Source organism: Lissotriton vulgaris, chromosome 5 (assembly GCF_964263255.1).
Source record: "Lissotriton vulgaris chromosome 5, aLisVul1.2, whole genome shotgun sequence".
NCBI lineage: Eukaryota > Metazoa > Chordata > Amphibia > Caudata > Salamandridae > Lissotriton > Lissotriton vulgaris.
Window position 1 is genome coordinate 1,637,975,657 of NC_141693.1, and position 14,450 is coordinate 1,637,990,106.

The 14,450-nt window shown below is 50.6% G+C and overlaps 1 protein-coding gene across 1 annotated transcript; it reads left to right on the forward strand.

The window, feature by feature from the left end:
- Positions 1-6,667: 6,667 nt before the first annotated feature.
- LOC147716884 (uncharacterized) lies at positions 6,668-12,101 on the forward strand. Its single transcript, XM_086920453.1, has 2 exons — positions 6,668-7,618; positions 11,116-12,101. The coding sequence occupies exons 1-2, from the start codon at positions 6,715-6,717 to the stop codon at positions 11,715-11,717; spliced, it is 1,506 nt and encodes a 501-aa protein (XP_086776579.1). The 5' UTR covers positions 6,668-6,714; the 3' UTR covers positions 11,718-12,101.
- Positions 12,102-14,450: the final 2,349 nt, after the last annotated feature.

Consider the following 14,450-nt stretch of genomic DNA (forward strand, 5'->3'; position numbering starts at 1 on the left):
CGGGCAGTGACCCCATCGACCTTCTCAACTACGGTAGCAAACCCCTGCCTCATCTCCTGAAACAGGCTGTGCAAATCAATGTCTTTGGTGGGGGATGAGATGACCTTAGGAGCGGCTGCACTAGGCCCAGGTTCCGCTGGCACCGATTTCGCGCCTTTTTTGGCTCCATCGAAGCTGAGCTTGGACTGGCGGTTGTCAGGCCTCCCCATGGCGCAATAGGTTGCAGCGCTGAGGCAGCGCGGCGTGTCAGCACAGTGGTCACAGATATGGTATATAGGAGTACCAATGCAGGAAGTTCGTGCAGTCCTCATAGGTAGGGCGCCACGCGACAACTACCCGAAAAGCACCGCCGTCAGGGACACGCAGGCGTCCGGTGGTAGGTCCCAGGCACTCACCCGCGCACCCTAGGTGGTCCTGCGGTAGGGGGCCGAGAAAGCCCAGGCTTCAATGGTGCCGCAATGGTCACCTGCGGTACAGGCAGGCTGCGAACACTTGCACATGCAGCTGTGGGTGAGGTGTGATTCTCGATCGCCAGGCCCAGGAGGGAAGCAGGGTCCAATATGAGCAGGCCGCCGCCGGGGGCCCCCCCACGATCGGGGCAGCGCAAATCTCAGTCCCGCAGCGCCGCTACAGGTGGGGGAGCAGGCAGAGGTAGGCTGGGGGGCAGGATCCCTCACAGTACAGCCCTGGAGGTGCAGAGGCCGGCAGCAGCGTCTCAGGGTCAAAGGCCAGTGCGCAGCGGTCTCAGGGGCACAGCGCAGGCATAGCGGTCCCCTCCACGGTGGGCCCCAGGCAGGTCCTCCGCCTCCCGAAGCGGATCTCCCGTAGTCTGTGTCCCCGACCGCTGAAACACCCAGCGTGGGGTGGGTCACGTTGGGCGCCCCGAGGTCGTCCCGCCTCACAGAGCCCGTCCGGGTGCAAGCAGCCTCTCACCTGCAGCAGCGGCCAGCAGAGGTAGATGTTGGAGGGAGGGGGGCCGTGCACAGCTGGGGGCAACAGCCAAGCGTCCCCGTCCCGCGTCCCTGGGCAGCTGGTGTCGCGATCCCGGGCAACTCTCGGTTCCGCCGCCTACCACCTCGTTGTCATCCCCGGGGTTGCGTGGGCTGTTGTAGCCGTCTCCTTCACACGCAGCCTCCATGGCAATCGCCGCCAGGACTTCAGAGGGCGATATCTCCGGCACCGTTCCTCCCAGCGACCCCAGACTTGGGTCGAGTGTGGTTTGTAGCTCCTTACAGCATGTGGGGCGAAAATTGGGTAAATCTGCACCCTGTAGTTGAGGATAGTTACAGGATTATAGACCAAGGAGCGGGAGCTGCGTGTTCAAGCAGCCATTCCGCTTGTGCGCCCTCCCAAGCCCTGAGTAAGTTAACAAATATAACAGAGGCTCTCAAAATACTTTATTGTCCTTCTTCACAGAACCCTAATATAAGAGAAAACCACAATTAGATTCCCTCGCATGTGGTCTCTGGAACCGGACAATAACAGGAGACGCTTTCCATACACGCACTACCGAATAAGAAGAGGTACATAACAGCTAGCTATTGCTGTTTATATAATCAAGAATTCTTAGTACAGGGAGCTATAAGTGTGTATATCTCTATCCCATAGATAAGAATTAGTAATGACCAGGATTAGAACAACAAGATTAATAAGAACAATCTGATATATACAGAAAATAAACCAACAGTAGTTAAAAGATACAGATAGATGGTGAAGGCTGAAGAAAATCAACAATTAAAAACAACTCTGTAATGGGGTATTAATACGAGCGAATTTCTTTACAGCAAGCCTCCTGATGAAGTGCAAAATAATAATAAATTTTAGTTGGAAGAAGCCTGAGGCGGACATGATATAAGGTAAAAGATATATATACAGTATACTCTGCCCTAGTATTTTTGGCCCGGTAAGGCTTTGGGGTGGTGGGCAACATGGAAGCCTCCCATTTTTCTATATAGATAATCCTCCTTATTGCCCAATGTAACAGGGGAGAGAAAATCATTTCCAAGAGCCCATATATGAGAAATGAACAAAAAAAGTGTAACTATGTGTGATGAAATCACTGTAAAAAATATGTATGAAATTATGACATAATATGATAAAAACTGGAAAACATACGCACAATGCTATTGAATATCCAAAGACTATGAACTGGTTTATAGGTTGTGTACAACTTTGACTGAAATGTTTTTATAATAAGCTGTTTTAAATATGATGAGACTATACAGATACAATTTTCATTGCACACAATACTTATATAAGTATGTTTATCAGCAGGATTTCCTTTGAACTTGGCAACCATCCAGTGCCAGTGGTATAGGAGAGACATATTCATTATTGTCTTGAAAAAGATGGTCCAAAATGTTTTCATTAACCATCGAAACGCGTCGACGCCTGGAATTACATAATCAAGGGATATAGCTCTCTCCATAGACATTATAAGTAGAGTGTGTCCTGGATTAGTCTCTTACATTTAAGTTCCTTGATATGTACCAATATGACAAATAGGATTGTCTGTTATTTGTTCTCTCCTTTGTCTTTCTCTCGTCTATGATCAGAAGTGGTTTAGTAACCTTTTTAACAAAAACTTTGGGTTTTATTGTCAATTTTTAATTATGAAGTGTATACTGATGTATTTTTTAATGTAATTATTATGTACTGTTTTTAAAGTGTGCAACATACACACAAATCTTTTTCTAAAGCTGAAAATAAAATATGTCTCTTTAGAATCTACTGACTTGTTAGTTATTTTCACTTCTACTATATGGGCTAGAACAAATACAACCACATAATTTTTGGTTGTGTCAAATCAGTTCACCAAGGGATCCCTTTCTATTTACCAATAAGGAAGAATCCGAAGACTGGGAGCCAAAACACACACAAGACATGGGCCCCACAGGAGAGCGAGCCCATCGCACGAGGGAGACCCAGGCAGGCACCCATCAAGGCGCGAACACTCACAGAGTAAATAAGATCAGAAGTATTCAGGTAGTAAGGCCACAGCGCCCTGGCAGCCCAAGCACGGGAAGCAGGAGGAGAGGCCCAAAGACAAGGCATAGCACCCCGACACATGTCGCAGCAAGCAAAACATCCGAGGACAAAGAGACCCGAGAGGGCGCCACAGAGAGGAAGGAAGTGAACACCAAACAACCTCACCAGACCATCCGAATGCAACCCAGCCAACAATGGGCGAACGACCCCCATCACAACCAGAATCCCCCACAATATCGAGAGGGGGACACTAGAAAAGGACGAGACCACAACAGGCCCCACAGGAGAACCAGAGAAAAGGGAATCCCAACCTCGAGGCCATAGTAACCTATGGACAGGAGAAGGCACAACAAGCGACCCGCAGGAAAACGAGCCCAGCGTAGCACAAACAGATACATGGAACTAACACAGAGGCAGCACGCAAGAAGCTACCGCAACCGAGGCTCCTGAAACAGACCCACTAAATGCCGAAAAACATACTCGGCAATACCGTTAGACGGAAGCAACCTCCAGGATGAAGGGGACCCCCCTGCCATGGGGCCAAGGAGGCCAAAAACAAGCTGCACAGTGGAGAGCCACACCCCTGCGACAACATGAGCAGAAGACGAGGAGTGCAGAAAAGAAACCACACTGTGCCTCCGCCCAACACAGTGTCCCAAGCCCCAGTAGGGACTCGGAAAAAATGAAACAAACAGACGAGGAAAGAAGGCAACATCCCAGTACATTTGCGTACCCACAGAAGCAGCCATGGGAAAGGACAGGCGCCAATAGCTGCCCGCCCCCATCAGAAACGCAGAAGCCAACAGCCCTTGCAAACTTCTCAAAGCAGAGTCTGAAAATGTTGCCACCGCAGGACAATGGGACAGCAATAGCAGGAGATGAACCCCAGCCCATCGAGATCCTGCTCCTACACAGGCACTTGACTCACCAATGAGCTACAGCTCCTGGTACGCTAAAGACATGAAAAATCTGATTCCACCAGGACGGAAAAGAACATCAAAATAAACAGGCGCAGAATAACAGGCGTTCATAGTTACCCAACTCAATGGAACTCATTTTATCGACCTCAGGTGGATGAAAGGCCAAGTAGACCCACCGGGATAAGAAACCATGACCATGAGGACGAACGCAGGCCCCTTCAGAGGCTGCTGTAGTCCACTGAGCCAACAGACCCAGCATCCCAATGTCCACCCAAGAAGAAAGAAACACTGAGAAAACACCTGGAAGAGCAAAAAGCCACAACATGTAGCGCATGTCATAGGGCTCGCACGTCCCCATGATGCAGCTACAAAAAAAAAATAGACATTACGAAAATCTTAAACTACGACCAGCAGATAATAAAACTGGAGGAATTCACGTACACAAAGCACAAAGCCGCAATGTGGATCACAGGCAGAACACAAACCCACGGCCTGGGAGAGCCGGCGCAACCAGCGGTGCAAGACTGACCACAGTGCCATAGCGCACTAGTCCATTCACATAATGCGATTTTAAGCAGGAAAGTTACTAATACAAACCAACAAAAACAGCACATACCTACCGCCTCAACTGTGCGTCTGAAACCCTTCAGGGCCAACAAAACAAATAAATAAATACATACACACACACCAGAGGCGCAACTAGAGACACATTTCGGGGGGGCTAAGAAAAAATCCGGAAGGGGCTGAAACTGCAAACGACAGGCAGAGTGGAGCTGCAGGGGCCCTCGAAAGGGGTGAAACAACATCAAAGCCTCATTAACATGCACATGGTCTTTTAAAGACCTGTGAAGTGTGGCTGTGTGTGTGCCCGGGGGCCGACTAAGACCGGGCTGCCACACACGACGAGGGGTGAGGGGGGGGCTAAAGCCCTTTCAGCCCTATGGGCGTTGCGTGCCTGGTCTGTTGTGTTAATCCCGGGTCGTTCGGAGATTAGTGATTGCAGTTGGACGGTATCTACACACTTTTCGGACCGTCAAGTTGAACATATATGATTGAGGAAGCGTGCCTGACACACACACACCCAGAGTCCGTAGAACCATAACCACAGCACTAGGCCACCATGTTTCAAAAACATATCAGCGACACCGCGATAGTGAAAAACGTGAAAGAAGTAGAAGGGGGGCTTGGGGGAGGGAGCCGACCGCCGGGAGGTCCCCTCCCCCGGGCGGTTTGGGAGGGCTGCGAGGGGTTTTACATTGGAAGTAGCCAGAAGTTTCTAGATTTGGGCTGGTCTAGTAGGACCAGAATAGCCCAATTATATATTCCCCTATCACTGCCTCCCAGCCACCATTTTAGGTTTGGTGACCTGGTGGCTAGGAGGGCTTGTAGCTTTTTTGTCTGTCAGCATTTTATTGAGAATATTGTCAGGTATTTCGGTAATTTTGCTATCTTTGTATCGTTACTTTGGCGCTTTTATTCCGAGATGGAAGACTACCGCGTTTTGGAGGCCATGCGACTGCTGTCGGAAGCAGGTCGCATGGACTTGTTGGTGGGAGGGGGGCCGGCGCGCCCCCAGCGCCAGGCCTCCGCCGGCGTGTCCGCTGCAGTTATGGCTTGTTCTTCGCCTAAAAAGAGGCGTTCTGTTCAGGTAAGTGAAAGGGGCCGGTCCCGTTCGAGGAAACCGGCCCCTTCCTTGCAGGCGCGTGTGGCGGCGGGGGAGGGGGGAGCGCCGGTAATTTTGGGCGCTCCCGTAGTCGTGGGTGCTGGCGCGGGACCGGCCCCTTTCTCAGTTACGGAATCCAGGGGTGGGGCGGGAGGCGCTCCGGCGGCAGGGCAGACGGCTCCCATGCAGCCGGGTCAGGCGTCTGGAGCGCAATTGATTGCTTCGGCGGGGCGGGCGGAAAAAGGTTTGGAGGCGGAAGAGCTCGTTCCCGCTCCGGTTCTTATGGCCAAGCGAGGGAGGGGGGGGCGGAGAGGGACTAAGAAGCGCTCCGCTTCTGACCCCATAGGGGATCGCCGCGTGGAGCCTGCGCTTGTCAGGGCTGCGCGAGGTGCGCGTAGGGGCTCGTTTCAATTGCATGATTGGCAGGGGGCGGACCAGCAGCATGATATGCAGGATTTGGATATTGCACAGCATTTTGTAGCGGAGACTCAGGCGATTGTTGATCCACGCGCTGGTATGTTGTTAACCCCTTCTCACCTTGCTGTATCAGGGATGGATGTGACTGAGGGTAGGGCTTCTTGCCAGCTTATTACAGGTGGATTGGGGAGACAGGTTGGTATGGAGCCTCATGCTGGCCAGGTTGTTTTTGCACAGGATGCTGGTACTGAACATGGGGATGTGGACAGTAATGTGGGCAGCCCGTTATTATTCTCTACCCCTGGTTCTTATGTGGGTGCTGCTATGTCTGTTGGAGGGGGATCCAGAGGTGAGGGTGAGTGGGCCCAGATGGGTGAAAATAGTTCCATGTCTGGTGAGGTTTTGGGCCAGGACACGGTAAGGTCAGGGGCTGTTGTGTTTCCTGGTTTTCAGGAGGGGAATGTCCGTTTACGGAGGGACGACAGGAGATTGTCACAGGGGGGTCATGGAGCTTTTCATGGTGAGAGTCGGGGGTCTGCACCTGCGCATGGCCCAGGTTTGGGGGGATTGGGTAGGGCGGTAGGGGATGATTTTGTGGGGTTGGTTCACCCTGGTGTGAGGTTTACAGGGGCTGTGGGTTTCTCAAATACGTTGTTGGAGCGTGAAGGGTTGTCCAGGCAGGTGATTGGAGGGCCTGTCCATGGAGATGCTAGAGGTCCTTATATCATGTTCGGTTCTCCTGGATGGGAGCATTTTGGTACAGCAGGTTTGGCGCAGCGTGGTCTTCACAAGGATATTGAGGGCCTCACAAGAGGTTTGGGGATCCCTTTACAGGCCCCTTCTTCAGCGGCAGCGGGCGCTAACTTGGATGAGAGTGATGAGGAAGAGATGATAGGCGACTCTCCGGTTAGGGAAGTGCCATTGAAGGGTTGCATTAGGGGACGTTCTTTGGAGAGGTGTCAGGGGTCGTTTGTTGATGCTAATTTACGGAGGTCAAGGTCTGTTTCGAGTGTTGCTTTTAGGGACCCTAGCACACCAGTCCAAACTTTTTCTTTTCAGGATAGGAATAGGGGCGGCGATCCAGACTTGGCAGGGCGCGGTCCAGTCCACTTTCGCCAAGGGGAAGCGACGAGAATGCCTAGCGCGGCCCTCTCTGTTCCACCGAGGGATCCCGCCGCGGCCAGCACACGAGGGTCTGGCGTGACCCCGCTGGCCCCAACGAGTAGCAGGTATAGGTGGCAGGCCTTGCCCGCGGCTATGGAGCTGCAGAGTCAACACGCAGGGAGGTACAGGCGTGTACAGCCTGCTCCCCCTCATGGAGTTCAAAAATCTTTGAAATGTAAAGTTGTTGATACCGGGTTGGGTAAGACCCGTGGTGAGTTGTTTCACACCAGTGTGGATTCAGAGGTGTTGGACTACGATGAAGAGAGTCCTGAAGAAGGTGAACTGTGGGATACAGAGGGGGGGGTGCCCTCTCATGCTTCTCATAGTGTTTTACAGGCTCCAGTGGTCCAGAGTACAGTGCAAGGGAGAAGAGAGCACGGCCCATCGGGTAGGGCGCCTCGCAGACCGGATGCATTGACTTCGGCGCCACGGGCGGAGCCATCGAGAGTGGTCTCTCTGTTGCCAGGTGAGCAATCAGCCACACAGGCCAAACCTATAATGGTGTCTGTGGGTACTGGTGGTGACACAGAAATAGATGTTGGTGCTAGCCGTTTGGTCAAAGGTCGTTATGTACAAGACACTGCTGTTGGTACTGATGATGTGGTAGAAGTTACAAACAAAGTTGAAAGTGGTGTTATGGCTGGTGCTTCCAGCAAAGTTAAAGAGCCAGTGGCCAGTAAGGAGTTAAAGATCAAAAAATTGCCTTATATGGGAGTTACGAAACCTTTAGGGGCTCATTTAATGTTAAGCACCAAGGAACGCATTTGGAATGGTGAGTATGTGGAACTCCTTAAGCTACTGCACCGGGAAGTCCGGTCTAAAGAGGGATCTAAAGAGGAGGAATTTGAACTGGCTAAACGGCCTAGAGTGCCTTTGAATATTGAAAACTGGACAGCGGCATTCTTGATTTATGCCAGTGTATATTGCGAAAAGTTCCCTGAGCGCAGCGTGTCCCTTTTTAAATACATGGACGTCATTCGTAAGGCACAGATCACCGGGGGTGGTTTTGCTTGGTCTCAGTATGATGAGGAATTTAGGGCCAGGATGGCTTGGGATCCTGAGGCTAAGTGGGGGGAGCTGGATAATGACTTGTGGCAACATACAATGGGGTCAGCGTCAGGGGGGAAGACTATTTTCACGGCCAGTGGTTTGCCATTAGTTTACCGCCCCTTTCAGGGGAAGCCCACCCGGGGAGGGGTGGGGGTCAATGCAACCATGCAATCGGGGTCTGGTTTCTGTTGGGAATTTAACAGGGGCTCCTGCATCAGAGAATATTGTAAATTTAAACATGAGTGCTCAGGTTGTGGTAGGAAACATCCGTTGTCCAAATGTTGGGACAATCAACCCTCTGAGAGCCCCAAAGGGAAGCAAACAGGTTCAGGAACTTCAAGTACGACCTCACAGTTTTCAGGGGGAAGGGGATACAGAGGTGCTAAGGGTGCTGGGTCCAAGGGCTCGTACACCAGTTAAATTAGAAAGGCTGCGCATTGCTTTGCAGGATTACGAAGAAGAGTCAGCGAAACTTACACTATTGGAAGGTTTTCAGTTTGGTTTCCGACTAGGTTACCTGGGCTCTCGGGAACGTAGGTGGTCTGCCAATTTAAAATCAGCTTCTGAACATGCCACAGTAGTACAAGACAAACTTAATAAGGAAGTACATGAAGGGAGGATGGCTGGCCCGTTTCACGATTGGCCGATCCTTAACTTGATTGTTTCACCAATTGGAGTTGTCCCGAAGAAGGAGCCGGGACAGTTTAGATTGATTCAACACTTGTCATGGCCTGAAGGGTCGTCTGTTAACGATTTTATTGACCCAGAGGCAGTGTCTGTCTCTTATTCTTCGGTTGACGTGGCCATGTCACTGGTTGTGACTGCGGGCGCAGCCGCTGAGATGGCTAAGTGTGACATCAAGTCTGCTTTCCGGCTGTTGCCTGTCCATCCGGACGATTGGAGCCTTTTAGGTATACAATTTGCTGGTAACTGGTACGTGGACAAGGCTCTGCCAATGGGCTGCTCCATATCATGTGCTTTGTTTGAGTGTTTTAGTACTTTTCTGCAATGGTATTTTTCCCATCAGTCCGGTCATTCACTTGTAACACACTATCTCGATGATTTTTTCTTTGTCGGATCCCCGGGCTCCGCGGAGTGCCAGAAAGCTCTGGACACATTCCAAGGGCTCATGGAGGATCTGGGAGTCCCTTTGGCTCCCGAGAAAACAATGGGCCCTGCCACTGTCCTCTCCTTTTTGGGTATTGAAATAGATTCGGTGGTTATGTCAGCTCGTCTGCCCGAGGACAAAAGAGTCAACATGGTTGAATTCCTGGATGTGATGTTGGCAAAGAGAAAAGTGTTGGTGAAAGAGATTCAAGTGCTTTTGGGCCATTTGAATTTTGCCTGCAGAGTGGTGAGAGCGGGCAGGACTTTTTGTAGAAGACTGGGCAGGGCTTTGGCAGGTCATCAATTGCCTCACCATCGTGTTCGTCTGTCTGCTGGGGTTAAGGAGGACTTGAGAATGTGGAAGTTTTTCCTGAATTCTTTCAACGGTGTTCCCTTGGTCAGAGATGTTGACTTTCAGTGGGATGTACAAATGTTTTCGGATGCTGCTGGCAGTGATGGTTTTGGGCTCTTTTGGAATGGCAAATGGTGTGCAGAACGTTGGCCGGATGAATGGTTGAATGGTGGTCGTAGCATCACTTTCCTGGAAATGTTCCCTTTATTGGTTGCCTTGACTCTGTGGGGGGAGGAATTGGCACACAAGAAAGTGCTGTTTCGTGTGGATAACATGGCTGTTGTGGAGATAGTGAATCGCCAATCGGCCAGGGACGAGCAAGTGTTGAAACTTATGAGAGTTTTCGTCCTGGGTTGTCTGAAACACGATATTCATTTTCGTGCCTTACACATTCCTGGCGTGGACAATGACATTGCGGATGCTCTGTCTCGTTCACAGTGGGGGAGATTCCGTGGACTGGCAAGGGACGCAGACAGATCCCCGACTCCGATGCCGAGTCATCTGTGGCACGTCGGCGAGGTCGGGTCATACAACTGGTGGTAGGTTCTTTGTCTGTGTCTACGCGTTCTGCGTATTCCCTGGCATGGAAGGAATTCTTGGAATCTGGTGCTGTCAGAAGGGAGGATCTGTCGCGTCGGTCAGATGATGTTGTTAATTTCATACTGGACCTCATGGATAAGGGTTTAACCAAAGTAACCATTGCTGGGAAACTGGCGGGGATTGCTTTCATGGGGAAGTTGTTGTGGGGCTATCCTCCATCAGCGGGGGAACTTGGTAGGAGGATGCTGGAGGGTTGGGCCAGGGAGCAAGGGCACGTTGGAAGATCCAGAGCCCCCTTATCTTGGCAAGTTCTTGCCAGATTAATCACAGTTTTGCCTTTAGTTTGTTCGGATGATTTTGAGGCATGTGTTTTCTCTATGCTGATGGTGTTCATGTTTTTTGGAGCCTTCAGAGTATCAGAGTTGCTGGGGTCGAAATATAAGTGTGGATTGTTTTGGAAGGACGTTTTTTGTTATGATGAGGGAGTTCACGTCTGGTTGGCCAGTTCTAAAACTGATCAGACAGGTAAGGGGAAAGGCGTGTGGTTGCAGGCACGTGCTCCGAAGCTTACTTGCCCTCTAATGCTGGCGCAGCGCTGGCGTTCATTATGTGGGGGTGGGGATGAAGCCCTTGTTTTCCGACATATCAATGGTAACCCTGTAACAACTTATCAATTGCGAATGGTTTTGCGCAAAGCTTTACAGCACATAGGTCTTGATGGCAATCTCTATGGTACTCACTCTTTCCGAATAGGTGCAGCCACTGAGGCTTTTAATAGAGGTTGGTCCGAGAGGGATATTATGCGTTTGGGGCGCTGGTCTTCCAACTGCTTCCAGCGTTATGTGAGGAGCTCTGCTGAAGAGGCGCAGGCGTCGTCCTCCTTCACATGATTCTAACTCTTTTTTCTTTTTCAGGATCCGTTGCTGGGCCTCGCTCCTCGGTGCTAACGGTCTGGATAGTGGGGCATTCCTTTGTCAAGTGGGCCAGAGTCCAGGCAGCGAAGAGTTATTTTGGAGATCTCCTTGGTTTCAATGACCGAATGTTTAACGTACTCTGGAAGGGTAAAGGCGGGATGCTCTGGAGAGAGTTAATCCCTTGTTTGAACAACAACATGGTGGGCGGTTTATGCCCAGATATTTTAGTTATTCATTTGGGAGAAAATGACCTTTGTGCTACAAAAGGTGTAGTTTTGCTACGAGCTATGAAACGTGATTTAGGCCTTATTAAGGACATGTGGGCTGGGTGCCATGTTTTTTGGACAGAGTTGATTCCCCGTAGGATATGGAGAGGTGCTGTGAACCCCAGGGCTGTCGATCGGGCTAGGAAGAAGGTTAATTCAGAGGTGTCTCGTTGCTGTAGGAGCCTTGGTTTCAGCAGAATTTCACACAGGGACATTAAGTTTGAGTCTGTTGAGTTTTTTAGGGATGATGGAGTTCATTTGTCCCGTGTGGGCATGGATCTTTACTTGTTGGAGCTCCGTGAGGTCTTATCCCGGGCTTTGGCTATGCAGCGTTGATTTTCTTGTTTCTCTTTCGCTTCGCGGTTGGGGGGCAGAAAGGGAGGCGTGTCTTCCCCGCCTACCTTTCTGGGTGGCGGTGTTTTTGTGTATCGTTAAGGTTTTAGGCAGATTGCGGGTTGAGTATTAGTTCAAGTATTTCTTTGACAAGTGCTGGGGTAGGTTGGTCATGGTTTGACCGTTCAGTTTGGTGAGGGGGGTAGCTGCAGGAGTGCAGGGTCAGGCAGGGTTTATGGTTATGGAGGACCTGACCGTTGTTATTGCAATTGTGGTTTGACGAATAAAGTTTTAACGTTGACGTATGTTTGATTAATGACGAAATGTTTTATTGATGACGTAATGTTTATTTATGACGTAATGTTATAATGCTGTTATATTGCTTATTGATGTATTGTTGGGAGGGGGAGGGCTCAAATGTTTTAGGGGTGGGGGAGGGTCCGGGGGGCTGAAGTTTGTAGTTATTTATTTATTTAGTGAGGTTTAGTTTTGTAAGGCGTTGCCAAGGTTTGTATTTGTAATGTGCACCTGTGTCTTAATAAAGCGGCCTTTTACACACACAAACAACTTTTGGTCTACTTTTCTCCCACCCCTCGCCCTCCCTCCCAAGGGGGGCTTGGGGGAGGGAGCCGACCGCCAGGAGGTCCCCTCCCCCGGGCGGTTTGGGAGGGCTGCGAGGGGTTTTACATTGGAAGTAGCCAGAAGTTTCTAGATTTGGGCTGGTCTAGTAGGACCAGAATAGCCCAATTATATATTCCCCTATCACTGCCTCCCAGCCACCATTTTAGGTTTGGTGACCTGGTGGCTAGGAGGGCTTGTAGCTTTTTTGTCCCACCCTCCCTCCCTCTTTTTGCATTAATTTTCCTTTTTTCCCCTCGCGGCCCAGTTTTTTCCCAATTTTGGTATTTTTGTTCCAATTTTTCTTTTTAAGAAAAAGGCTGTTTTGTGGGCCACCGGTGTGCAGGGTGTTTTTGCTTGTATTTGTATCCGTCGCTAGACACAGGTGCTGTGCGGTGTTTTTGTGTATCGTTAAGGTTTTAGGCAGATTGCGGGTTGAGTATTAGTTCAAGTATTTCTTTGACAAGTGCTGGGGTAGGTTGGTCATGGTTTGACCGTTCAGTTTGGTGAGGGGGGTAGCTGCAGGAGTGCAGGGTCAGGCAGGGTTTATGGTTATGGAGGACCTGACCGTTGTTATTGCAATTGTGGTTTGACGAATAAAGTTTTAACGTTGACGTATGTTTGATTAATGACGAAATGTTTTATTGATGACGTAATGTTTATTTATGACGTAATGTTATAATGCTGTTATATTGCTTATTGATGTATTGTTGGGAGGGGGAGGGCTCAAATGTTTTAGGGGTGGGGGAGGGTCCGGGGGGCTGAAGTTTGTAGTTATTTATTTATTTAGTGAGGTTTAGTTTTGTAAGGCGTTGCCAAGGTTTGTATTTGTAATGTGCACCTGTGTCTTAATAAAGCGGCCTTTTACACACACAAACAACTTTTGGTCTACTTTTCTCCCACCCCTCGCCCTCCCTCCCAAGCGAGAGCCCCCAACAGAACAAGTGCACAGACTCTGTGCTAGACTGAAACCAGGGATACAGACCTGCTGCGTAGAGCGCATGCGTGAGTGCAAGACACCCGACAAAAAAACATAGCAAAGAAAGTCACACCATCAAGCAAACTAAACAAGGTGCGGCCAACGGACCCGACCCCAACACCACCATAAGCATTAAAAGGACCGGGACACCCCAAAGGATACAATACCAGCCGCACGTTGATCGGCCCGAGGAATGGGAGAGAAGCCGAACAAGTCCGGCCCCGCCTCACGCATGCCGGACTAGAAAAGCGGCCCCCAAAGGCACCTCACCCCCTACTGAGACTCTGAGGGAGAAGTCAACGCCAGGCCAGGGACCGACATCCGTCCCGGCGGCAAACAGGTAAGCCCTTAAAGCTCCTTGGAGCTTAGATGCAACCAAAGTCCCCAGGCCTCCGCTTGCAGCCCGCGGGGAACACCAACACAGGACAGCATCGCAGCGAGCAGGAGAATTTCAGGAAACCGGGGGGCACGGCCGTGGACCACAGGACGACCCAACGGAACCCCCCCGCCAAGATCAGTACGTGTCTGAGTTCTATAGCACTAACTTGACCCGAATGAATCAGAGCGCTTTCTCTGGAGTACCATTATAAACACAAGTACATGTCAGATTACGAGGCTCAAAAACGGTTCCCAGATTTGCATCCGACCGCCCAGCCGTATGCACATTGACTTACACGGACGGGAGGTAGAAGGAGCCGCAAGGCATAGCCCCAGACCACCCCGGCCGCCCCCCTGTAAACCCTTGGCTCGCTAAGGCAGAGCCTAACCGGCCCTGTAGGATACCAGGGGAAGGAAGAGGGGAGGGTCCTAGATCCCACAGGTCCGCTAGAGCAGGACCACCAACCAGGGACCCATGAACCTGCTACAGCAGGAACCACTTACCTGAACGCGCATCTGGAGAGTAATCTTGCGCAGAACAAAAAAAAACAGGCTGAAGGGTTGGGCCGGCCCGCCTCTTATAGAGGTCAAGGGTGTATTGGGTCGGCCATATTGGGAAGGAATGGGAGGCATGGGAGGCCGACGTTTTGCTTTGGAGGGTTCTGGTGTGGAGCTGAAGCTCACTTTGTTAGTCATGTGGCGAGGAAGACTAACGATGAGGTAAGGAACACTTTTATCATTGTTTTATTTTTAACGTTTTG